The sequence below is a fragment of the Mobula hypostoma genome, chromosome 26 (assembly GCF_963921235.1).
Source record: "Mobula hypostoma chromosome 26, sMobHyp1.1, whole genome shotgun sequence".
Lineage (NCBI taxonomy): Eukaryota > Metazoa > Chordata > Chondrichthyes > Myliobatiformes > Myliobatidae > Mobula > Mobula hypostoma.
Window position 1 is genome coordinate 8855493 of NC_086122.1, and position 26218 is coordinate 8881710.

At 40.4% G+C, this 26218-nt stretch overlaps 1 protein-coding gene across 6 annotated transcripts in view; it reads left to right on the forward strand.

Moving 5' to 3' along the window:
- Positions 1–26218, forward strand: part of thrap3a (thyroid hormone receptor associated protein 3a) — a 120654-nt gene that overhangs the window by 87323 nt on the left and 7113 nt on the right. For 3 of the 6 annotated variants that reach the window (XM_063033822.1, XM_063033827.1, XM_063033824.1), the window contains exons 5-9: positions 12432–13427; positions 15806–16477; positions 17708–17880; positions 21091–21199; positions 22827–22911. In XM_063033822.1, the coding sequence (XP_062889892.1) occupies positions 12432–13427; positions 15806–16477; positions 17708–17880; positions 21091–21199; positions 22827–22911 (2035 nt within the window). Of the gene's footprint in view, positions 1–4859; positions 5038–12431; positions 13428–15805; positions 16478–17707; positions 17881–21090; positions 21200–22826; positions 22912–26218 lie in introns of those variants that run through there. The other 3 variants (XM_063033826.1, XM_063033825.1, XM_063033828.1) reach the window with 3 other exon arrangements.

Here is a 26218-nt window from a genome sequence, read left to right on the forward strand (position 1 = left end):
CAATAAAGCGACTGTCAAGTTAAGGCCTACTTTTGTGGGAGTACATGGCCATGAATTTCCAGCAGGTGAAAAGTCACAAATTGACTGCAATACAGGTACAAATTCAGCTTGATTTTTTAAAAATGAAAGCTGTAACTATGATATGGCTGCAGAATTGTTAAACCCAGAAGACCAGATTATAACAAGGCACCAAAAAGATAGTATAACTGGCAGAGAAAAAGTAACATTATTGAAGAATCCGCATTGATAACTGAGAATATAAAACACAATAAGCAGGCAATACAGACCTTATGGGTAAGAAAAGGAAAATGTTTAAGATTCTGCTGAGAGTTGTCTATAAGCTTGAAGGTAGCAGCTGAACTAAGTGTCAGAATTGTTTAATGGCAAATATACAAAAATGTAGGAGAGGGAAGTTATAATGGAACAGGGAGATTTTATATAGATAAACAGTTTAGGACATTTCAGAAGGCTAGTAAATCATGATATGCGCTCAGGATTTTCTTCAACAATACATTTTATAACAGACAATGGAGCAGATCACATTGTCAGATTTAGCCAATTGGTGTATGAACATTAACTGAATAAGTGATTATATAATCAAGTTTAATGTGAAACAGTTAAGATTCTAGATTTGGAAATTTGACAAGATGCTTCGGGTAAAAACCAAAGCAGAGCAAGTAAATGTTCAAACAAAATAATGGTTTGCTATGTTATAAAACCTGTTTATACCATCTTAGGAAAATCAGTAACCAAGGCAGTAACAGAAAACATAAGAAAAAATGTTTTAAAAAAAAAAGACGAAAGACTTGCAAAGATCCTGGTAACTGGGAGATGTGCCAAAGCTGATTAAATAAACTACTGTATAATAGCTGGTAAAAAGGAGGGTCAATGTAAGCTTGCTAAAGACATTAAAATCAGTTCAAATGCTTTGCTATTAAATTATAACTAAAAAAAATGGCTCTTTATGGATAAAGGCAAACCTATTAATGAAAGTAAAAACAATTGGCAGTCAAATTACATATTTTGCATCAGAATTTACAATAGATGGCATAATAGTTGCCAAAGAAGACTAATATTCAGCAAGATTAGCAGGATCTGAGTAAATAGTGAAGAAAACAGAGCATTAAAGAATTATGTGCCACCATGACCTTGTGGTTTTCATTCTATGACTAAAGAAAGATGGTTAAAACACTTCAGATGCCCTAATTGTTCACTTCTAAAGTTACCTTAATTGAGATCCATTCCATGAGACTAGAAAATTATATTTTGTTCCTCCATTTAAGAGAGGGAAACACATTTATGTCTGGTTAGTCTAATATAATTTCAGGCTATATAATTAGTGACTGATGTTCCAAAACTTTTCAGTTTCAGAGAGAGCCAATGTGGATTTGTTTTGGGTGTATCACGCTTGACAAGCTGATTGAAGAGGTGACTGAAAATAATGAACGGTGGGAAGTCTACTTGTATACACTTCCAGAAGCACTGTCATGAATTCTGAGACTGTTATCTGAAGTTGAAATTCATGGAAATAAAAGCAATTTATTGCCTTGGCTATAAAATTGACATGGTAGGAGGAAACAGTAGGGATGATAGACGGATGCTCCAGTTGGCAAGTTATGATCTAGCAGTTGCCCAACAAGATCTTTCGGGATTGCAGCTGTTGCCATTTTTATACATGATTTGATATAAAAGAGAGACAGATGGGCATATCTTCAAATGTCACAGATATTCAGCATTATAAGCAATGCAGATGGAAGCCATTCATTAATGAAAGATAATTTAGTAGTTTGTATGAATGGGAAATTTTGAGGCTTATGGGTTTGACCTGGGCAAACTTGGGTGGATAATGGATTAGCTAATTTTAAGATGCCATAGAAAAGTGAGAAAGTTCATTTGAAAGTTTAGGGAAAAGGGCAGAATCTAAAAATTCATGGGAAAGAAAGCAATTTGTTGACCTGTTTAAGAAACTAACAAGTAAGATGGTGAGAGGCAGAGAGCAGGATAGTGGGTGGTTGCATAAGTTGGCAGGACCTATAAAGGAGAGGGGATACATCAAGTATAAATCAGACATCCAGAACTCTGCCAGGGTATAGAATTAAAGCCAACATGACCCATTAGTTTCTTTTCTTACCCAACACAACCTGAAAAACAATGATTTTTGAAAAGAAATGTACGTGCCTGTAACATTAAGCATGTCATTTGACCCAGATAAAATACTGGTCTGGTATGGACTGGCCTTATCTGACCAACTATAATCCACCCAATATATCTCAGACTTAACAAACTCAGTCTGATCACTTCAGGCTTGGCTCAGGTAGCGGGGCTGTGTAGCCATGATCTCATTGGAACAAATCTGGGAAATTGTCAATTGTTTTTCCTTCGTTTCTAGGCAGAGGTTCAACTAACAATGTAGAAGATGGAGGGCAAATTCCATCTGTTCACTGTTTCTCTGGGGATGTTAGAGGAATACAGCCTGGCAACTACTCTACAGAATGTACTCAGCTGAAAGAAGCTTCAAGATGGCCAGTAAGCACAGGCCTAAAATTCAAGCCAGTCATACATTTGGGATGTTTATAACTGTTCTGAGCTGGCAGCATGGGCAGGGGTCCTGATGTTGTACACTTCCCCGACACCTCATCAGATTTCATTTTCCCTGCCAAGATTGCAGATGGACAAACCTTTGATTGTGCTCCAGTTCTTGAAAGCTCAGTGGCACGGTGACATGTGAAGAACCAAAAGCTAGATCTCTACAGTCTCTCTGAACCAGTCAGCAACATCGAAAGCACCTGTGAGTTTGGGCTCAGAGGTACATGTTGGCAAGTTGGAATATTTACAGTTATTTCTCTGTAAATCCTAATTATTTAACCAGGCATCATACAACCTAAAATTAAAATAGCATGAGAGGAATTTTGCTATTCCATCAGAATTTTACATTTACTTCATTAGATATCCTTTTCTTTCCACTAAAAATGGATTTTGTGCAAGCTGCATTGCCATATCCTAGATTCCCTGAGCGCATGGTAGTAAGTCGTTATTTTGAACCCCAAACGGTTCACTCTAATCGAGCGGCTTCCTGGTCTAGTTTGTGTGTGGGCTTGTGGTTACACCTAGACCAGACCTCCTCACATAAAGACAACGGCTTGCCTTCTCTGCAGGACATTCATACATCTCTCAGGGGTGGGGTTTACAGCAATAAAGAAATGTTCTTGTCACTTCACAGGCCCAGGGTTTTATTTCTGTATTTTTTAAACTAGACTTGCTCTTTAAAGGACTGGTGGATTTGAGCTTGTATTCAGTTGATTTAGTACTGCAGCCTCATGAAGTTCTGCTTCCTGCTATTTTAGGAGACATTACCGCATTTATTTTAAACAAGTTTACGCTATGTAACCAAGGCATCATCCTCCATCTTAAGAGGCACTTCAGTCACATTATACTCTCCATCACCTGTTCTACATCTTAAAAAGTCTGCCTTCTACCATCTCAGAGACCTTTATGGTGCAGTTTCAATACTTCGGTCTTCAATAGTTGAATAAGCCTCTAGCCAAGTTCCCACCCTTCACTTCTATCCTATCGCCAGTGCTGCAATATATGGCCACTAGAACTGGCAGACGTTCACGTGGTGTCTTTCAAGTGAGTAGAGACTTTCAGTCGAGGTGATACTGGGTACGCTACTGACTCCATGGTTAGCACAGTGTAGTTCGGTGGCTGTGTTACCAGTTGTGCTTTGAAAACACTGTCACTTTAGTCAAAAGATATTGGATTCCACTGTAAACTTTCGCTGATATAAGATTATGTTCCAGGGTAATGTAACGGCTGACAGATGACACACATTGTTCATAATAGAAACTTTTCTATATCTTTCACAAACTCTGTTCATTTTAAGAGATGGTGCTTGATGTAACGGCATCAGTGTAAGGCGACTGCTTTTGGTTTGGTCGTAACGGAAGGGCTGCGGCATTATTAAGCACATAAAATGACTCTTGCATGTTTTATTCACAAAATCCAATAGTGATGTGAAGTAACTCGGGTCATATCCCTCACTTAGATCATTACATTGCTGTTCACTGAAATAGTGCTGCATAATTGATAACATGATCTTGAGTGGCCAAAGTTTAACAACTTGTTGGGAAGGTACTACCCAAAACTGCAACGTCCTCCGGTAGGGTGAACTGGAAAGCACAGATCCTAGCTTGTGGGTCGTTAAGAGAACTCCAGCGAGCCACAATGTGAACTGTGTGGCATTGCAGACTTCGGCATGTTTGCTAAAGCACAGAAGGTACAAGCTCACTGGAAGTTGGCTATGTGTGTATCATTTCTAGTCGTGAATTTAATGGTGAGCCAGGAGGAGTTCTGTAAATTGCCGAGCAAAAGAACTCCTCGATATCGTCGTGTCTGGTCTGTCAGCTTTACATAATAGGCTGGCAGATTTAGCATGGTCCTAAAGATTAATGCGGCCACAGGACTGGTGCTGGCTGGGAACAGTGCAATCTGGTTCATAGATTATGTACTCAAGTTTATGGAGTTGGACTTGAACACAGAATTATATTTGTTAACATTTGAGCCACAGTCCATATTGCTGTCCAAGGCTCACTGCAGTAATAAACAGCATTTTCTCTTGATATGCTTTAAAGGATTCATGTTCTTGCATTTTGAGACATCCAGATCAATTAGAATCCAGCTTCAAGCAGTTTGAAATGAACCCAGTTGCCAGCTTCTGGTCACAGTGTGTACTGCCTGAACTTGTGCTTAGGAACTAACTGAAACCAGCTTTTCCCTCAGTAAATGAAAACACGAGGGAGCTGATCCACTCTGTAATTCTTGTTGGCAGAACTGTTGCCAGAAATTTAAAAAAAAATCTCAGGCCGTGGCTGGCTTGTGTCCCAACCAGCCGGCCTCTTCCTGTGAGAGTTAAGAGTCGAGGTGAACTGTTCACTTGATACTGTTAAAATGGGTTTAACAGGCAGGCTGTAGCAGTCATTGCTCGCAATGTGGCTGCTCACTGGGCCACACTTTCCTCTCGATGAAAAGCTTTGCCGGGTAAGTACTGCAAGTCTTTTAAGTTCTCAGCCTGTTTTATTGATTTTAAAAGCAATTTATTTAGCTGAAGAGATTTTTTTTCTCTGTTGTCTTGGGGGACAGGCTTGCAGAACGGTTAATCCAGCTGTTACCATAGTTCCTGTGTTATGCGCGTTGTGCCAGATTTTGAAATGCATTTGCTTTTGTACTTACGACCTGATGAGGCACAACACTGGAAGAGCTTTCAGAAATAAGAATCTCTTACTATTCACATTTTTTTTAAAAGTTCTAATAAAAGTAGCAAAAGTCACTGAATTGCTTGATCAAAAATCTGTTTTGCAAGGTCACTAAATTTTCTGAGCTTCAGCTGATTGGGAGCTTGCACGCCTTCGATATTCTTTGATTCAGTTCATACTTCAGGGGCTGCAGTGGGAGGGGCGGTGAAGTTGGTGGGGAAAGGAAAAGGGAGTGTTTTCGATTAACTGTGTGCAAACTACAATTTTGGGTGTACCTGTGTTGCCTCTCTAAATTGGTGAAGTTGAATCATGAGGCTCTGTGTTGAGAGTTCAAAGATGTCTGCTGGGTTCCCAAACTGATCTTTACAACACTGACTGGAAAGTAATTAACAGTGGGGGGGGGTGGCTTGTAAATAGAAAAATGCTTTATAGCCAAAGGTTTTCCCTCCCCCATAATTTCATTTCTACTGCCTACTGTTATGACACCTAGTGGCTGACTCATTGTCTCAGAATTATTCTAAGTGGGAGTTGTCCCTGAAGACTTTGCGTGCGTTGGCTGTCACTGCTGTAACCCAGAACTTTAAAGGTTCTATAAGAATGTTTCAGGCAACTCTCACTATATCTGCCCCTCTGACTTCTGATCAATCATATTACTACGGAGCAGAGCATCAGCGTAGTGGTGGGGCAGCGGAATACTTGGAATCAGATTGATACTTGATGGATTTGGGGACGTGTCCCAAATTCAAATAATGTACGTCGGCTGCTCTATAATAAGGAGTCTATTGGACAAGTGGATTTTTAAAGCTCTCAGGTCGTTAGTTGTTCATGTTTACACTATAGGGTTTCTGGCTGTTGTTTTTTTCTCTCCTGAAGGCACTGGGAGCATCCCTTGGGTTTTAGTCACTGTGGTAGTATTATTAATTTGTTGTGAGAGAATCCTGCTTTTTCACTGCCTGACTTTAGATTCCTTTTCTGTATATAGCCTCATGAGATGCATTATAGTTTATTGCTCTTCCTCGGATAGTATTGAATGCAGTTGAGTATCACCCATATTAATGAGGTTATCTGTAGTCTAGAGCAGATAAAAACATTGGATTTCCTTCCCCAAAGGCCATTAATGAACCAGATGTTTGTTCTTGCAGCAGGCCAGTGGTTTACAATTGTCATTGCAGACTTAATGAATCAAATATGGATTCAGCATATAGTGGCAAATGAATTTGTTTCTAGATCTTTTATCCAGGACCCTTACAGATCTACAACCATTCTATTACTGTTCACATTTATATGGAATTTTTAATATTAAAGTTAGGATTTCTGGGCAATGATCATTAGTTTGATAACCTTGATTTTTTACCCTCTTTAATTGAGGCCAATAAAGCCAATTTAAAATTAATTAAAAGAAGTGTCTCAGTTAACTCATCAGTGATCAAAACTTTGAAACACAAATTGTACGGGTATGTTTGGTTACAGAATGTGGTGGATACAGCCCAGTTTGTCACAGGCAAAGCCTGCTCCACCTTTTTGAGTACATCTACATGGAGCGCTACCACAAGAAAGACCCCACCATTTGGGTGGGTGGTACAGAAGCCTTGGGTTCCACACCACCAGGTTCAGGAACAATTATGACCCTACAAACATTAGGTTACTGAACTGGCATGCATAACTTCACTCACCACAACTCTGCACTGATTCTACAGACCTCAGACTCATTTTCAAGAACTCTTTTACAACTCTCGTTCTCAGTATGATTTATTTTTATTTACACAGTTTGTCTTTTGCAAATTGGTTGTTTATTAATCGCTGTTTATCTATGGTTTTCATAGATTTCCTGTAAATGCCTGCAATAAAATGAATTTCAGGGTAGCATACATACTTGAATAATAAATTTGAACTTTAGTTTCGATGTACAATTTAGCCATACATTTGAAGAAACTACTTGTTCCTTGAGTAATTTTTTTTAACTGAACCAATGAATTTATTTTTTTGGATGAGAGTTTTTGAGCAATAGGCGATGGGTGAGGCACATCCAGTTGACACATCTCTCAATGACACTGTCATCTATCAAGCTACTAGTCCACTCATCAAGGCCTGTATCACCCAGCAAGCATATTGTAACACATAAGAGGGGATCAAAGGGCAAATCTTACTTTTTTAACAGACATTCATTTGACTATTGAAACATGAGTGTGCTATTCAATTTCTTAGTCTATTCCACCATTGAGTTAGACATTGACTGTCTGTACCGCATTCCCTTTCACCTGTTTCTTCCATTTTGCGCAGTTTCCATTGTTATCTGTGTTGCGGGATATAGATTTCCAGTGTTACATAGTCCTTTGCTTGGAAAGGGGCTGCTGAACCCTGTCTGCTAACAGGGAGTAGTTTCACTACGTTGACCAGTTCAGGATTCTGTTACTGTTCCAAGGTTTTCTGAAGGCCAAGATTATGCATTATAACCTTTTTAAAGTTGTTGTATTATTTGTATATGCTTGGGTTCTAGAACATTTTCCTTTTAATACCTGCTGTTTGCAGACGAGCAGCTTGTGTAAATCCTGACACTCCTGAATTGAAACATAACTTCCTATGTAGCAGCTCAATTGCTTTGCTTGTGTTTTGTTTGTTTTACTGCCTTCTTTCCCTTGGAGTGGAAGATGTGCAACCTGATGTCTTAAGTCTGTCTTCCTGCTTTACGTTTCTCAAATTGAAGTCTTTTGTCTATGTCTCGTGCTCCACCTGCTGGCATTGACTCATCAATCAGAAAACAGCTTACCTGTCATCCTGATTTGATAGTATTAAAGCTGCCTCTCCTCTCCATCCTCCTTGCAACTTAATGAGCATCTTTTGTCTATTTTGTTTCAACATTAAACATGGTAACAGACCCTTCGGGCCCAACAAGCTACACCAAATTAACGTACTAACCCATATGTCCTTGGAATGTGGGAGGAATTGGAGTACCCAAAGGAAACGCACGCACATCGTCACGGGGAGAACATACGACCTGCTTACAGACAGCACCGAGTTCGAACCTGGGCCACTGGAGCCAGAAAAGTGCTACACTAACCGTTACACTACCCTGTTTCTCTCCATGGCACCAGGCAGTCTCAATCGGACATATACAGGCTCTCCTTTCCAGCTCAATTTGACCTCTCTTTCTCTTCCCACAGATGTGGCTTTACCTGCTGAGTATTTCTAGGACTTTCTGGCTAGTACTGTGTCTGCTTCACTAGTCTGAATGGACCAAGAGGAGTATAATTCTTGAGACAAGCAATATTTTAATTCACAATCCTGTAAAGTAGCTGGAAGAACCGGGCAGATTGAGCAGCATCTGTAGGGGAAAATCGACTGTTGACTATTCGGGTTGAGACCCTGTATCAGGACTTTAATTTCGGCTGTCATATTTAAAAGCACCCAACCCAGAATTCCTTGGCCCTGCTGGGTGAGGAAATGACTCACTGGCAAAATTAATGTTATGTGTTTCCTGTACATTTAGGGGAAGTTTTGGAAAGATAAGCATGATTAAGTATCTGATAGTCTCATTAAATAGTCTATTAAATTTAATTTCTGCAAATGAAATACATCAAGTATTTATAACAGAATTTAGGATTTATAAGTCAGTTGTTTCTTGAAGCAAATCTGAGTTAGTACTACAGTAAAAAAATCACTGTTGAGATTTAGTTATAAGAGAACAATTGCAAAGCCTACATTATGGCTTCCAAAATAGAGGATGTTTTATGTCTTTTTTTTTGCACTTACTGATATTTCTGATAATGACAAACAATAATTCATGCTCACCACCCCTTACACACTCACCATCTTTGCCCCAGTTGCCCAGTCACCCCACTCCTGCCCCTATTCTGACAAGCTCTGCTCCTCCCTCTGCCCTCAGGAATGTAACCTGCTCCTCAGTCCCTCATGGTTGTAGAGTAGAAAAAGACAGGATAGATTCCTGGAGAATGACTTGAAATTGTTTGACATGGTGCTTTTTAAACAGGCTGTGCAAGGTGAGATGCTTAGGTCAAGTGCTCCAGAACATTTTACTGAAGTTGTGGTTCATCGTTGAGGAAGAGAAGGGAGATGATGTTAAAGTCTGGAATAGTTCATGGAGTTGCAGAGAGAGATGGCATGGCAACAGACTTCAACCGACTGTCCATGTCAGCCATCAGCCACCATTCGTGTTAATCTTACAGTAATCCCACATTTTATTATCTTCACATTTCATATCTCTCTCTCTCTCGCACTCTCTCTCTCTCGCACTCTCTCTCTCTCGCACTGTCTCTCTCTCGCACTCTCTCTCTCTCGCACTCTCTCTCTCTCGCACTCTCTCGCACTCTCTCTCTCGCACTCTCTCTCTCGCACTCTCTCTCTCGCACTCTCTCTCTCTCGCACTCTCTCTCTCTCGCACTCTCTCTCTCTCGCACTCTCTCTCTCTCGCACTCTCTCTCTCTCGCACTCTCTCTCGCACTCTCTCTCTCTCGCACTGTCTCTCTCGCTCTCTCGTTCTCTCGCTCGCTCTCTCATGCTCTCTCTCCCGCGCACCCGCTCGCCCCCCTGCACACCCTCGCCCCCTCGCGCATTCTGCTCCCCTCACCCCCTCTCCCCCTCTCACCAACCCCATACCCTCATGAGTTGTCGCTTGGCAACACAGGCGCTGACTAACAGAGGCCTTTTGCATGTCTTTGGCACTTGGAGGAAATGTGAAACGGGCCGGCTGGAGGAAACCCACTGGCAAACTCCATGCAGTCAGCACTGTTGGTCAGGATCTGGTGCCTTTACTGCGCCATGTCAGCTATGCCAAACTTCTGTGGTGAACGAATGCATATTTCTGCCGGTGGTGATAAATGAACATACAAGGAGTTCTGTGGCAGATAAACTGATTTTGCTGAACTGGGGTGAAGCAGTCTGGTTGACATGAAGGGTGTGGCATCTGAAATGCTGTGGAACTGAGTACAATCCTGCAGTTACATGGATGTTGTACGACAATATCCATGGCTCCACTTTGCAGTCAGAGTGACTGTGGCTTTGATCTTCTGCTGCCAATTATCCTGCTCACTCTTCCCCCATACTGATCTCAGCTGATAAACTAATATTAGTGCCATTTCAATTCTTCTTTCACATGGAGTATGAATCTCATCTGAGAACCTAGTAACTTATTAATTTTGCACAGTACTATGTTATTAGAAATAAGACTCTGATATTTTGCAAAATTTCAGTAAAACTGATATGTTGTTTGGAGCAGTTTTGGGCCCCCTATCTTAGAAAGGATGTACTGATGTTGGAGAGAGTTCAGAGAAGATTTACGAGGATGATTCCTGGAACGCAGGGGCTAACATATGAGGAACGTTTGTCAGCTCTTGGACTGTATTCATTAGAGTATAGAAGAATGAGAGGGGATCTCATAGAAACATTTCGAATGTTGAAAGGGTTGGACAGATTAGATGTGGAAAGGTTGTTTCCCTTGGTGGGTGAGTCCAGGACAAGAGGCCATAGTCTTAGAATTAGAGGGTACCCAGTTAAAACAGAGATGAGGAGAAATTTTTTTAGCCAGAGGGTCGTGGATTTGTGGAATTCGTTGCCACATACAGCTGTGGAGGCCCGATCATTGAGGGTGTTTAAGGAGGAGATTGACAGGTATCTAATTAGTCAGGGTATCAAGGGATATGGGGAAAAAGCAGGAAATTGGAACTAGATGGGTGAATAGTTTAGCTCATGGGGGAGCGGCAGAGCAGACTCGATGGGCCGAATGGCCTACTTCTGCTCCTTTGTCTTGTGATCTAGGCTGATTAGTGACATTGTGGTTTAGTGCTGTACCAGCAATAGTGTGGTGACTATTGTGTGATTAGTTCCTCTTATTTTGAGAGAATCATTTGAAAGGTCTGGCATTAATCATCATCAGCCCCGTAGATTTCCAGGTGACAGACCTTTGCCTCTGCCTGCTGCCTAGCTCTGAGCTGCTTCAGTTCAGCTTCATTTCCCTGACCCCTGGTGTGAAACATCAACATTGCTGTCAAGTGAGCCCTTCTGGAGACTGATACATAGGCAGTGCAGCAGTTTGCATAAGTGTCCCACTGGCAGAGAGAATATCCATTTACCCTATTTTGCTGACAAGAGCACCCAAGAACTTCCATGCACCCTTTGTGTTACAGTAATTTCACACCCCACCCACATGGAGTCTTTAATCTTAAAGTGAAGGCAGAAAAAACAAGGGAATGATCAGTGGAAATGAGTACTGAAATATTTCACTGAGTGTCTAGACAATTGAATTATTATTACTGAAAGGGAGGGGAAACCAAAATCTTCAAGTTACGTCTGCAGCCTCCTCTATATCTACCTCCTTCGGTTGCTGTAAATCTCCCAATTCAGCCTCCTCTGAGCTCCTTTTCCGATGTCCCCCCACTGTCAGCCAGACCCTCAGATATCCGGGCCTAATTTCTAGATTTCTGTCCCTGAATGCCTTTGTTTTAAACCACTCTTTTAATAATCTTTTGGTGACATGTTCTCCACAGAGCGAAAAGTTTTGGTACTCTGAAATATCTTGGTGAATTATTAGCTAAAGGCAAACTGCTGGAGGAACATGTTGGGCCACGCACCATCAGTGGAGGCAAAGGAATGGTCAACATATATCAGGAAAATAGGGTCTTGACCTGAAATATTGACCATCTCTGCCTCCATGATGATGCCTCACTGAGTCCTTTCAGCAGTTTGTTATTGCTACGGATCCCAGCATCTGCGTTCTGTTGCCTCTTTGGGATAAGTCATCATACTACAGGTGCAGGTCAAGTCAGATTCATTGTTATGTGCACAAGTACGGTGAGGTACAGGTACAGTGGAAAAAATTACAGCAATAACAAAAGGCCCATAGGTACAGACAACAGACCTTATAAAATCATTGTTTAAATTATACATAAAAATAGCCAAAACACATTACTGCAAAAAAAAAAGAGAAACAGGTGAGTGCAAGAGATATAGGTTGCATAGGTCAGTTCAGGAACTTGATGGTTGTAGAAAACTAGCTGTTACTTGATTATTTGCTGATCTGTCGTTCGCAGCTGTAGAAACCGGTGGCTTCTGTACTTCCTGCCTTTCAATAGTTGTTGCATCAACCACCAGAAAATTAAAAAGAAACAGATTTAATTTACACCATACATTAACATTTTCTGTACATTTCTGCTTTTGCTTTTGCAGCCCTAGGTCTCGTTCCAGGTCGTATTCTCCGACTCATAACCGGGAGAGGAATTATCAGCGCGAGTACCAGCCTCGGGAGTTTCGAGCACATCGAGGTTACAGGCGACCCTTCATTCAGCGCCGAGGACGAGGCTACTACCCCAGGGGCAACTGGAACAACCGTGGTGGCTACGGCAACTACGGAAACTACAACCATTACGGTAACTATCGGCCCAACTGGCACAACTACCGGTCAACTTACAGCCCTCGGCGAGGCCGGTCCCGCTCTCGGTCACCCAAGCGGAGGTCCGTGTCGCCAAGGTCCAGGAGCCGCTCCAGGTACACTGATAAGTCATCGTCCAGCAGGTCACGCAGGTCATCCTCGTCCAGGTCTCGCTCCTCTCCTCACCGCAGTCGCTCTGCCTCCCCTAAACGGCGGAGCAAGAAAAATAAGTCATCCCAGAAGGAGGCGGCTGCCTCCCAGCTGCCTGCCCAGGAGTCTGAGGAGCAGCAGAAGCGTTCCCCCGAGGATGGCCAGACCGGGAACGGTAGCTCTGAGGCAGCCACTGGTCCAGCTCCCAAACGTGGCGATTCATGGAAAGGCCTGACTGCCTATGATGCCAGTCCCAAGCATCCTAGCCCTGCCCCACGCTCTACTGTGGTGCTGAAGACCAGTTCACCTTTGCATTCCAGCCCAAGCCAGCAGAGCCCTCCGCAGTCGAGCGTGGCCCGCCATACTTCGCCACCCGGGAGCCCCTCACAGATGAGCCCCCAGGGCCGCAGCCCAACCAGGGCGAATACGTCTCACCAGAGCCCGCCATCACTCAGTTCTTCAGTTCGTAGCCTGCCTCGTCAAACCTCGGGCAATCACAGCCCTCCTCAGAGGAGTCCGCCACTGACGAGTCTTGCACAGGGCAATGCACAGAAAGAGGAAACAAGATCAGGAATGACTGGCTTATTTGCAGAACAGCCGGCCCCAACTATCCCTTCATATCTAAAGAGGTATGTTCCAAAAAGGTCAGTATTAAGTTCTTGATTCATCTTTTCCCTTGATTATCTTTAAATTAACCAACATATGAAAATGTTTGAAAATACTAGACTGGATATAAGTAGAAAGTAAATTGCATTTTACAACAGTGAGTCTTCCTGACTGTCATTTTTACCATTCATTGATATGTTGAAATATCTTCTTAGGCACAGGCACGGGAGGAACTAGTTAATCAAATTTAGCAGTAGCATTATAGTCCATCAGTTCTGTGTACCAGTGGATCACAGAAGAATGGTTTGCTAATACTTTAATATTTGAAAAGGTATGGTTGGTCAAGTGGCTGTCAGATCATCCTGCAAGAGGAGCTCTTCAATTATAATATGGACTTTAATTGTGTTAATCCTTTGTGAGCTAGCTTGCTTGGCAAGGCTGGTAGAAGCTCAGATGTGGACTGTTCTTTTTCTCTTCCATGAATACAGTACTCCTTGTGTTTAAAACTTTGGGTGTGTAATGGAATTAGATGGTTGGTGAAGTAAAGAGCATTCCAGAATCAGACTTGCTTAATGGCCTTGAATAAAATGTGACTCACTTTAAAAAAAAAATGCATTAAGGTCTGTCTGCTAGTGTAAAGTCATTATCACTCTCCGTCTGGGACTCGAGGCACATTTTCTTAGCAGGACCCAGCTTTACGCAGTTATTACTCGTATAGAACCAGCTTTCATTTGAGCTTCGCATGCGAGGTGGTCAAAAAATAAAGGATGACATTGCAAATTTTTGTACGTGGCTCCATAACATAGGTGCAGATGACATGAAAGTTGGTGGGGTTATGACTAGCAAGAAAGATTGTCTAAGGCTGCAGCAGAATAAGGATGGAAGGTGAAACTTTAGGAAGCAAAGCAGGGATTGAACGTACAGTAAATGTTGGTGAACAGAGTGACCTTGAGATTTAAGTCCCCAGTTCTGTGGAAGTAGCAACACAGCCAGATCACTAGTTGTGAAGAGACATGTGACATGCTTGGTTAAGGTATGGAATATAAGAGTTGGGACATTATGTTGCAATTTTACAATCAGGCCAATTGATTCTGATCACTATACTACAGGAGAGATGTGGTTGCATTAGAGTGAGTCAGAGGAGGTTCACCGGGATATTACCTGGATTGGAAGACTTTCGTTCTGGATAGAGGTTTGATAGCCTGCATTAGTTTATCTTGGCATGAATTAAACTGCCCTGTATGCCCTTTTGGAAGTATCAAAAATTATAAGAAGCATGGATAGGGAATTAGTCTAAGTTTCTTGCTAATGGTATCAAAAAGAAGAGAGCATAAAGGTGACAGGAAGGAGTTATAAAGAGTATTTGAGGGAAATGTTTTTTCTTCTCCAGAGTGGTTGGAACTCACTACCATTAGAGATGGTAACATCAGTTTAAGTGTGGGTCCAACTTATTTGCCATCTGCAAATGTGCCCTTCTGTAGCAATGTGTGATAAAGGGCACACTCCCATATACAGAGTACTTTCCCTACATCCATTTAAAAACATTTTGGGGGTGTTTCATACAGACTAGAGTAGATCACAAATGGCTGTTATATAGAGACCCTGTCTAGTACAAACCTTTGAGCTTCTTGGTCAAACTGATTCTGAAATGCTCTTTCAGTAATCTATTGCTGTATATTTGGGTAAAATGTTTTCAAAGTTGGCTACTTGCTGAAACGTTCTTGCTCTAATGCTATGTGTTACAGTGGATTTTGTTCCTCAGCTTCCTCCTATTTCTTTCTGTGGAAGCCTGTCTGTGGGCTCTTTACGACCAGCGAGGCACTGTTCCCTACTTACTGGATTGTGACATGATAAAACGACCAAAAGGAAAAGCATGCACTATTGATCTGTTTGCATTATTGATCTCAGCTAGAACTTGGGCAGGATATCTTCCTTTAAATCCTCATTGGGTCTATTGCTGAATCTTATTAAGTTGAGGATAAAACATATTTCTTTAGCTGAGTTCAAACATGAAACTTTCTCCCAAGCCATTGTCTTACCCTTTCTTCCTTTTTTAAATCCCTAAGTTGTTATCATCTAATCTGCACATAATATTCCTCATCCTTTTCAACCTGTATATCTCACATTTTGAGTGTGAGCACTTCACGTAAACATATTTTTGGAAAATCCCTAAATTGAATCTCCAGCTGAGCTCTTGCTCCAGCCTTTGAGGTGGTCCCATGTTATAAAGTCTTCTGTTTAAGAAAGAAGCTTTTGTTTTCTTTTTCGCCTTTAACCATAGTTTATAGCTGAATAGAATGCTAAAAGATTAATGCAGGATGGCATGAATAGAAGAGAAAAGGAGCAGGAGGGAACAGAATTAGAAAAAGAAAGCAAGAGACCAGGCCAGTGCTTACGAAAGGCTTTCTGCTTGCAGTGTGGTGAAAACGGAATTCCATGTGAAAAATATTCCAGAGAAAGGCAACCGTAGCAGCCAATCCCCAAAGCGGTTCAAGGGCGGAGTTTCAGAGGAGTTTGACAAACTTTCGAAATCTGATATTCGTCACAAATTTAGTTATGATGAAGAGGCAGTGGAGGAGCATGCAAAAGAATACCCGTCCAAGAACCAAAAGGAATACGGATACGAGGATGAGCCCAAGTACAGGAGCAAATTAATCGCAAGTAAAACTCAGGAGAGGTATGATGAGGAGGATGAGGAGGAGGAAGATGATGATGATGAGAATGATAGGCCACGCAAACGGGAAGAAGTGAATTTCTTTAAGCAGATGGCCATCTCCAAGGAGAAGTTTAGGGAGGTGGACAATGTGGAGGATGAGGAAACAATACCCGAGAGATTTAAAAAAGAGGACCGCTTTCAAACAAAGAAAGCAGATGGGAACAGATACCGAGAGGTATCACCTGTGAAAACGTCAAAATATAAGGCAGGCCGAGCAGATAGTCCTCTTCCTCCAAGGAAGAGCTCTGAGTCCAAAGAGCAGGAAGATGTCACTTCTCTGGAGGAGAGCCCGCCAGTGCTCAAAACAGCTCATCGTCCTACAGAGGTGACACTGAAAATGGATTCCTTGCAGTTTGGCGATGATGTTATTGGGTAAGAATTGGCTTGTGTTCTGTAATTATTTCATCATGGGAATATGTGGTGTTAAGGTTTATGTGACTTCTCTGTAATTAATCCTGTAATAATTTAAATGCTTTCTCCCCTGTTTCTTCCCTACCCACCACCACCAAATAGCAGTTTGTTGAGCATAAAATGTAGTTTGAGGTGGATCTGGATCTTTTGGTTGGGTCAGGAAGCTGTTTGTAAGAACTCAAATAGGAGTTGGAGGAGGTTATACAGTCCTTTAAGACTGCACTATCTTTCAGTAAGATCGTGGCTGATCTGGTCACTGGCATCGACTCTTCCTTGCCACCTGATACCAGTCCTCTTGATTGCTCAAAAAAAGTCTCCCATTGTCAATCTTGAATATACCTAAGAATTCAGTATCTGCTGCATTTCTGGGTGTAGAGTTCTAGAATTTCATGACCTTCAGAGGAAAAATCATGTCGTCTCCAATGGCCAATCTTTTATCTCAGGACTCTCACCAATCTAAATTTCCCACCAGTGAAAATGTCCACACAGCATTAACTTGGTTCTGTGAGGTAAAATTCTCATTCAGAGATGACACACACAAATATCAATAGATAACAGAAGGCTTGGCTCAGCTTTGTGTAATTTGTCATTGAAATTAGTCATTGACATAAAATTTAAATAACATCGGTTCTACACAATGGGACTAGCCATCCATCTGATACACTATAGATCCCCACTAAATGTGTAACCTAATATGCTAGCAAAAATATTGTTTATTCAGACTCTCATCCATCTTTCTAATACCTGATTCAAGGAGTCAGCACTTCCTTGACATGTGTTCATATAAACCATTGTTTGCTTGTTCATGCTTGAGTTTTTTTAATATATCTAGATCATGAACAATTGCTGCAGTTTATGCATGGTCTTTGTGGAAAGCAACAGCTCTTTCTTGGGTTTGAAGGCAACATATCAAAGTGGGCACCAGCTTAGAATTGTTTCTCTTCCTGCCGTGCTACCTCAACACCTCCATCGGCATTGACCGGAAAATGGTAGCTATCAATCAGTATCTGTGTTCAGCTATACATTAGCAAACCTGTTGACTTATCTTTGAGATGCTGGTGCACAATAGTGGTCAAAGTTGTGCAAAAAAAGTATGGATTGATGTAATGAATGAGGCACTTGCTATGTTGAATGCACTGAGACAAAAGGAGTGCCTTTCATGAACGCCTTCTCTTTGTGTCGTCATTCTAGCTCTACCAACATCCTGACCCATGAACGACGCCTTTGTCGTGACCTTGTTCACAAACCTAAAAAAGATCAAGAGTTCCGTTCCATCTTCCAGCACATTCAGATGGCCCAGGCTCGACGTAGTCCCTCAGAGATATTTGCTCAGCACATTGTAACTTTGGTTCACCACGTGAAAGGTAAGATAATAACAACCACTGACTGCTTATTTTTTTCTCCTTAGTGAGGCACACTTGTACTTCATTTACATTCCTTTTGTTTTCTTGGTATGGTTCATTGTAGCCAAGTAACATGTTGAAATTCTAAAAGCTAATACAGAAACTCGCTCATTATTTGTCTTGGACCACTGCTGTAATGTTAGTTGTGTAACAGTTACAAAAAAGAGCTTAATTAGATCATTTTCTTCTAGCCATGATGCCTTAAAACAGTACCAGCAAAGGAATTCCAGAAGATGGTTCTGGTTGCTGAAACAGTTTACAGTTTAATAGCTGTAAATTAATGGCTTATCTTTTGTTAGTATCTGACAATGTCATGTTGATATTTTGTATACCCTTCTCTCCTGATATTGAGAGGATGACAGTGGACGCTGTACATGGTTATTTTTCACCTCACCTATTTGCAAGTTCCATATTCCCATGGTTCTATAAGTAAATGTTTTATTTCTGATTGATTTTTATTGGATTTATTATTGCCCATATTTGTTTTGGCCTCTGGTTTTGTTGGAAGTAGCAACAGTTCCACATTTTCCTGTCAAGCCATTCAGTTTCAAAGAGCTATCTGAAGTCGCTTCTTAACATTCTCCAGAGAACAAAGTTTCAGCTCTTTGTAATAAGTGTATCTCCTCAGACTCATATTGTCCTTTTGAAATCCGTGCATCACCTCTGTCATTACCAGATATTTTTATAGATGGATTTTGCTGTGCAAGTTCATGTATCCATCTTGGGGCTTAATGAAATCACTTCATCTTTAACAATAAGTTAATCTATGATGGGGATTTGAGTTATGATCAGGGCAGTTTGGGATATGATGAGCTGGTCTAATAATGTCATAAAGAAGATTTCATTTTTTAATGTGTTTAAATATCTGTGGTATTATGATATCTACTGAATATACTTGCTATGTTATTCAGCTGACTGTATCAAAGAGAACTGAATAAAGATTCTAGAAGGGTATTCATGGTTGAAAGAGAATTGAATTTCTATTGAAGTATTCCCTCAAATGAAGTAACTTTTTAAAATTTGTTTACACCTTTAGGAAATGAGTTAAGCTGTTTCCATTCTCGCCCTTAATATAAAATATTAGTGGATAGAAAGACATAACAAACATTTCCGTACTTCATTCCTATTTCTGGAGTCACATTAGTAAAGTCCTTCCCATCTACTTTGTACAGAATCAAACAAACTAAACCCCTTCACATTTGCTGCCCACCCTAGAAACCGCGCTGTCCTTTCCCATTACATTAAATCTTTGTGGATCACTGCACTCCCATTATTTTTCAGAAATTCTTTTTTAATTTGGTGTAGCTAAAGTAATTGACAGCTGAAGTTGTATACTGAAAGTCAACATCTGAGTTCTAATAATGCCTGGACTGTCAGTCTCTCCTTGGTATGCATTTTCAAGAAAGCAGTGTGCAATGTGGGTCATTGGCTTCATCACATGCTTTTCAGGATGTATGATGTCTATTTGATCAGCGAGTAACGTTATCTTCCATGACATTTGGAAGTATAGTTTATGGTCTGATGTTCAAAAGTACAATTTTTTGGGCATCAATACTATAAATAAATTTGTGCAAAAAAACCAATAATTCTATTTAATCCTTAATACTGTTTTAACTTTGAAACATTCACTATGTTTGGCAGCTTCATACAAACAATTTCCAGATGATATTTTGGAGAGGTCCTTTTATTGGCTGTCTGATGCAGAAAAATAATTCCTTTTAAATACTGTTTGTAGCAGTCTCTATGTGTTTTAGATTTGTCGTATGTAGTTATTGTGGTGCTGCTTTTTGCCCAAAAAGGTTGGGAATTGGGTATCTGGAACTGATGGTTAACGTGTCTCTACTTATTTTCCTGTTTATGTATAGATATGACTGGAAATCAAGTCACGTGTGGCATAAGCTTTTACCACCTAGTGATTTATATCTGGAACATAATAACTGGAGCTTTGCAGCACATTTCATGGCATCTTGTTATAGGATAAGATGGTGCGGGTAACTTTGGCTACTGACTGAATTCATGGCATCTTACTGCTTCATCACTATAGCTAAATTGTTCATTGTGGTGATAACTACCAAAGAGTTAAGTATTTAAAGGAGATTTGCAGCCTTATCACCTGGCTGAGATTGCTTGATGCTCTCATCGATGACAGATCCTTTATTAAAGTAACAGCATCTACGTTACAGTGAATATTCTGAATACAGACCTTCAAGAAATCCAAAATGTGGTTCCCCTCAGTGGATGGTTCAACCCATAATCTACTGCACGATTACTATTGGGTGAAAGTAATTTTAACTGACAGTATTTCCACTGAATGCTGTCACTACAGTCTGTTCTGCTCGGCTTCAAGGTAGTCTAATAATTTTTTATATCTGCAAGAATCTGCGCCCTCTGGTCATCATAAGCAGAGTTGATGAAAGCTGAAAGGGATTTAAGTCCATGAGACTGAATGCATAAGCAAGAATAAATAAAATGCAAGTGAATAGGAATATGAAGTTCAACTTAATGTAAAGATATCGAAACTTGGGAAAGTAAAAGGGTAATCATAAGGGAAGATGGAGCAGAGAAAAAGTGTTTCTGTTTCCTTTCATCTTCCTTTCAATGTTCGTGGAAGATCAGATAGCCAGCAGTTGTACCAGTTGTTTAACCATGATTGTTTTGTAATTTGTCTTTCAATGATAATCTTTGACTGAAAACCAAATAGGTTTTAAAGTAAGTAGGACATCTTATTCTACGAGCACGTAGAAGTGAATGCCTGGTCAAGAAAACCTGGTCAGTGTTGCACTCAAGCCACCTACAAAGAAGCTTCAGGAGCCTCTTGGAAACAAGTTCCAGTCTTTCTGTTGCAATGAATTCCTTGCAGCGATGAAGCTGAGACTGTTGGAATAAATGTGTATCTCTTGTGATGTGATGAATCAGAAACTTGGAAATGGCAACATTAAAGGACGTTTTAGGTATTCATGAAAATTGCTTCAGGATGGTTTTTCGAATGTGATATACAAACAGATGCAATGTGAGAAACTGCATTTAATGACCAATTTTGTTTGGATGATGTTGAGTATATGATCCTTATCTATCAGGTGGTACATGTTCTTTAAGGTATGGGGATTTCTTGCACTCTATTCCATCATACATATCTAACAAGGTCATATTTCTTCTTTTTGACATCAACAGAGCATTACTTCAAATCAGCAGGAGTCACATTAAATGAACGTTTTACAATGTACCAAAGGAGAACAGCTGAGCAAGAAGTTCCCAGGCAGAAGAGCCCAGAAATTCATAGGTACCTAGTTTCCTTTTTTGCCAGTAGGGTATTAGCAAACCTTCGGCAATCTATCAATAAAGAGATTCGAGTTCAGATCCCGATATTCAACTTTTGTCAGTGGTTAACCCTGCAGCATTCTTTTAGTGAAAATCCCAACCTTGAATACCTCCTGGATTTTTGACTTTTTTAACATTTTTTCCTTAAGATGCATGCTGTCTTTTAAGATTACTCGTATTCGAGCAGTTCCATGATTTTTCACCACTGTTCTTCACTGTCATTGTCAGTTTTCAACTCTATAGCCTAGGCTAAAAGGTTGAGGGCCTAAAGTTCTCATTTAAACCCCAATATTTAGGATTTGATTGAACATCTTCATCTCTGGGGCAGTCAGGTCCTGCTTTTGAAATTAATGAACAAATTTTGGGGTGACAGTCATGTATTGATACATTGTTACACTGTCAGAAATGTCATGTTTCAGCCAAGACATTAAACTGCCCTATTCGTTCTAGAGAGAACATATGGAAATGTTTGAAGAAGAGCGAGAGTGCACCATGTGTTTGTTGGCTTGTTTCTGTATACCATCACCAAAGAATTTCAAAGATCCACCTCCACTTTATCAGAGTTTGGCTGCCTGGGTGGCAGAATCAGAAACAGGTTTAACATCACTGGCATATGCTGTGAAATTTGCTTTGCATATGTAAAAATATATAAATTACAATAAGAAAAATAAAAATAAATAAGTAATGCAAAAAGAGAGCAAAATAGTGAAGTAGTGTTCATGGGTTTGTTCAGAAATCTGATGGTGGAGGGGAAGAAGTGTTTCTAAAACAGTGTGTGTGTGTCTTCGGACTCCTGTACCTGCTCTCTGATGGCACTAATAAGAAGAGAGCACGGCCTTGGTGATGGGGGCCCTTAACAATGGATGCTGCCTTTTTGAGGCATCACCTTTCGAAGATGTCTTTAATATTCGGGAGGCTATTGCCCATGATGGAACTGACTGAGTTTGCAAACCTCTGCAGCCTTTTCTGATCCTGTGACATGGGCTCTCCGTACGATTCAGCAATGCAGCCCCAAGAAATGAGGAGGGCTTTCCTGTTTTCTCAAATTAGTATGCAAACCCGCTTAATATTTTACTTGACTAAATGTGTTTGCTTTGGTTAAGTTAAAGAAGGAGAGAATCAAAGGACAAGTTTATCCTTTCACTCTTAGGAATCAATTTGAATTCAACCAGAATGTTGAAATAAAACAATTCTTTCTGGAAGATTGAATATAAAATTTGAACAGTTGATGTGGACTTTTAGTTCAGACTGGATTCAGTGCAAAGTTATTCCTGAATGTTTTAACAAGTTTTTCCCAACAGTCAAGAAGTGGCCTGTGGGAGAAATAAAAGTGAGAACGCAATAGAGATTCAGTCTTGGGCATAGTACTTATAAGCAGTTTTACTCTTCACCTGGCTCTGCTGTACCGGACCTTGGAGAAATCATTGCTAATATTGATTACTTGAAATAGTAAACGACTATTCTTTTGCGCACATCCCCTGCGAAGCAGAAGGTTTTTTTTCCATGCCTCACACCCTCTAAATTTAATTGCTGGATCTTTAAGGACTCTGCTCTTTGGTTATTTATTCTGATGATTTCCAATTTTCAAGGCGGATTGATATTTCACCCAGTGCTCTAAAGAAACGTATGCACCTCCGTGATGAAATAAAGAATCCGAAAGAAAGCAGCTATAAGGTAACTTGGTATTAAGTTATAACTTTACTAATAATGTGTTTTGTGCTTTTAATGCATGGATGTTGGGTAATATCTGTGTAATGCAAATAACTTGATTTTTGTTTGAAGTTTCTCCTATCATAAGTTTGTGTTTTTCTTTTAAGGCCCCAAAACAATTGTTCTAAAAAAAACTGAGCTGCAAAGTGTTTAATTTATTAAATTAATCCTCACCTCTGTGACGTGCTTAAAAGTATGGCAGATGCTGTCAGAGCCTGTTGAGGTGAGCTTGAGACACTGGGAGACATTTTTGGAAAAAAAAATCTTTAGAAAAATGCAAAAATATAAAAAAAATACGAGTGACTGATGCAGGAAAACTCCTTTACTGACTGAGCTGTAAGTATTTTGGATTTTTTTCTGAAGAAAATTTTAATACTTTCAAATGTAGTTGACATTTTCAGAATTCTGTTTTGTCATCCCTTATATAGTGTTAGGATACTTGTACTCATTTCTGATGTCTAATTAATTAGAAAATGAGCAAATGAGTCTAGGCCACTGGCTGCCTCCAGTGCCTTTTTATGTATTTTAACTTTAATGGGAATTTAGAATTGATGTTTTTTTGTTTTTAATGCCATTCACTTATATGCATTTAAAGAGATTCTGAGATATTTAATTCCGTATGAAGCAAGATATTAGCATTGGGTCCATTCTGACTCCCGGACCTAGTGATTGAGCCAGACTGAAAGAGTGAAGCGATTTTAGAAACAACTTGTGCTCTTACTATGCAATATAAATATTAGAGGAAGGTGATAATAAAAACAATATTATTGGGATACCTTTATAACAGATTCATAAATAAGTTTTTTGAATACATTGTGTAGTTATCTACAGCTTTTTCCCAATCCAAAATTATTAAAAGTTTTAGTAACAATTAATAGAAAACATTTGTACATCTGTAATCTATATTTTTAAATTTAAAAAAAGATCAAAACTGACTGATCAATTTGGTTTGGTTCACTGTATGTGCACTGTTCTCTACTCCTTGTGGAGACTTGCCACACAACCTGAACTTACCAGGATTCAACTGTCTGTACGAGCAGAGAGAAATTTTATATGGCAAGTATGATGGACTTAACTCGATTACAGTTGTATGGGATTGCTGAGTTCTGAGTTCTGACCTCCTGTACACTTGCACTTCATAATTTGATAATGAATCTGCATATGATTGTCGTGGGTTTCTGTGTCCAACGATGCCTGTAGCTAACAAATGAAATGCTCAGAAGAGCTCTCAATGACATGCAGTTCACGGAACAAATTCTAGCTATTCATTTGCTTGCATTTCTCTCCTACTTGATCTTGCTATGTTCTAGGAGGTTTAATTCTAGACCATTCCATAACTTGTAAAGCTCACTCTAATATTTGCATTTCCTTCTGTTGGTTCAAAGCCTGTACTTCTTCCTAGAGCTGACCAATGCAGTGATGTTCATGATCGAGGCATGCAGTAGGTACCAAAAGGCTGTTAGAGAAATCATTCTCAGTACATGTCAGCAGCGTAAGGAGAAAGGGGAAATGCTGGCTGCACAGTCTTGAACTCATATTTTAAACATGTGTCAGCATACAGCCTGAAATACAGAGGTGGGTGGAACCTGCAAGCTGTCATTTGTACCAGAATTATTTTCCAGATGTGCAAATGTGCTATTCGTTCCAGTACTTTTGGGCCAGGTTTATTTTTATGCCAAAGTTCTTCTGTCACTTGCAAAGAACAACGTTAATTATGACAGAAAATTGTGTAACCTTAACACTTACACAGCGGAGGTTTTTCTAAGGCAGTCAGAGCCCCACGACCTCATTAGGAGCTGGTTTTTATTTATTTGCAGTGTCGTCAGTGAGTGATTTTCTGATTGCACACAGCTGTAAACAGAGGTTGCCCCTTGAAGCTGACAATGAGCAAGGTCTGTGGCAGTTTGATTGACAATGTCTACCCAACAACATTGTGGCAAAATGCCCTGCCCCAGGCAGAATAGGATGTAGATCACCGTGCATAGAGGTGAAACTCTATAATTAGTACTGTCCATTTGTTTTTCCACTATGGTTATGAAAGAAACTTGTTAGAGCAGTATTGATGACTTCATGAAGTGCAGAGATGTGGTTAACATTAACTCCTATGTCAGTTGCTTCGTTTCTGGGACTGACATCTACTGTGCAAACTAGTGAAATGAGCAGCTCAGCGTCACTAGGACTTGGCTATCAATTTTAGGGGAAGAATAGGATTTAACACCAGGAAAAGACCATTCAACCCATCAGATCTGATCCAAATTGTAATTTATCCACCAGGCAGCATCCTCTTCTTCCTCACTAATGGAAACTGATTCAACTGCTTCAGTCACCATTCATTGCAATGGACTGTGATCTTTTTCAATAATTGAAGTTATTTTTATCTCCAGCTCCTGGCTATTTAATTAATTATCATTTCTTTCCCCTTCCCACCTGAGTGTACCACTGTGTTTAAACAGTTACATGTTTTAACAGGGTGCTGCTTTGATTCAATTTCGTTAACAGCCTCCCTCAGTCCTTATTCACGGGCATCTGATGGTGAAAATACGGGGCAGGGGAGGTAGTGTTGAATTGGCAGTGTTATTTTGGTCTTTTCTGTCTACCCACCAGAGCTTGTGTTTGTGGAAGGTTCGGATGAGATTGACGGGATCCTTGTATTTGCGGCGGGGGGGGGGCGGGGGAGGAAGTGATAATAAACTGAGGAGGTGGCAAGCTAAGACACAGGTTAAACCACCTTTCCTTTCCTTCCTCCCTCCCAGCTAAGGAGTAGAAATAGATAATAAAGATTGCAGCAGATAGTTCAGCAAGCAGAAATGGTGTGGGTCTGACCGCAAGGTGATGGGATGTATTTTGTCTTGATCTTGTCCAGAGAGATCAGCTATTGCCTTTATAAATTCTTTCCTTCAAGACAGCAGGGGTTCAAACTTGCTCTCAACCATTATTTCCTCTTTGCTTCCCTCCCCCCCCCCCCACCACCACAAAAGAAGCATTTGTAAAGCAACAGAGTTCAAGGAGAAAGAAGGCAAAGGGAAATGGTAGTTAATGATACAGATTTCAGCCTTTATACTTGCATTGTGATATGTGATTGCACCTGAAATGCAGAAACTGGAGATTGTCCAGCACTTAAAATGGTTAAACTGGATGAGGTTAATTTAAAAAAAATCAAATGGGAGTTAAAGTCATATCATTTGCAGCATTCCAAGCAATTCCAGTTATCTTGTGTGCGCACACATTTTCCAAGTGTACTGCAGCAGTGCTGTGAGAAGGACTTTGAAGC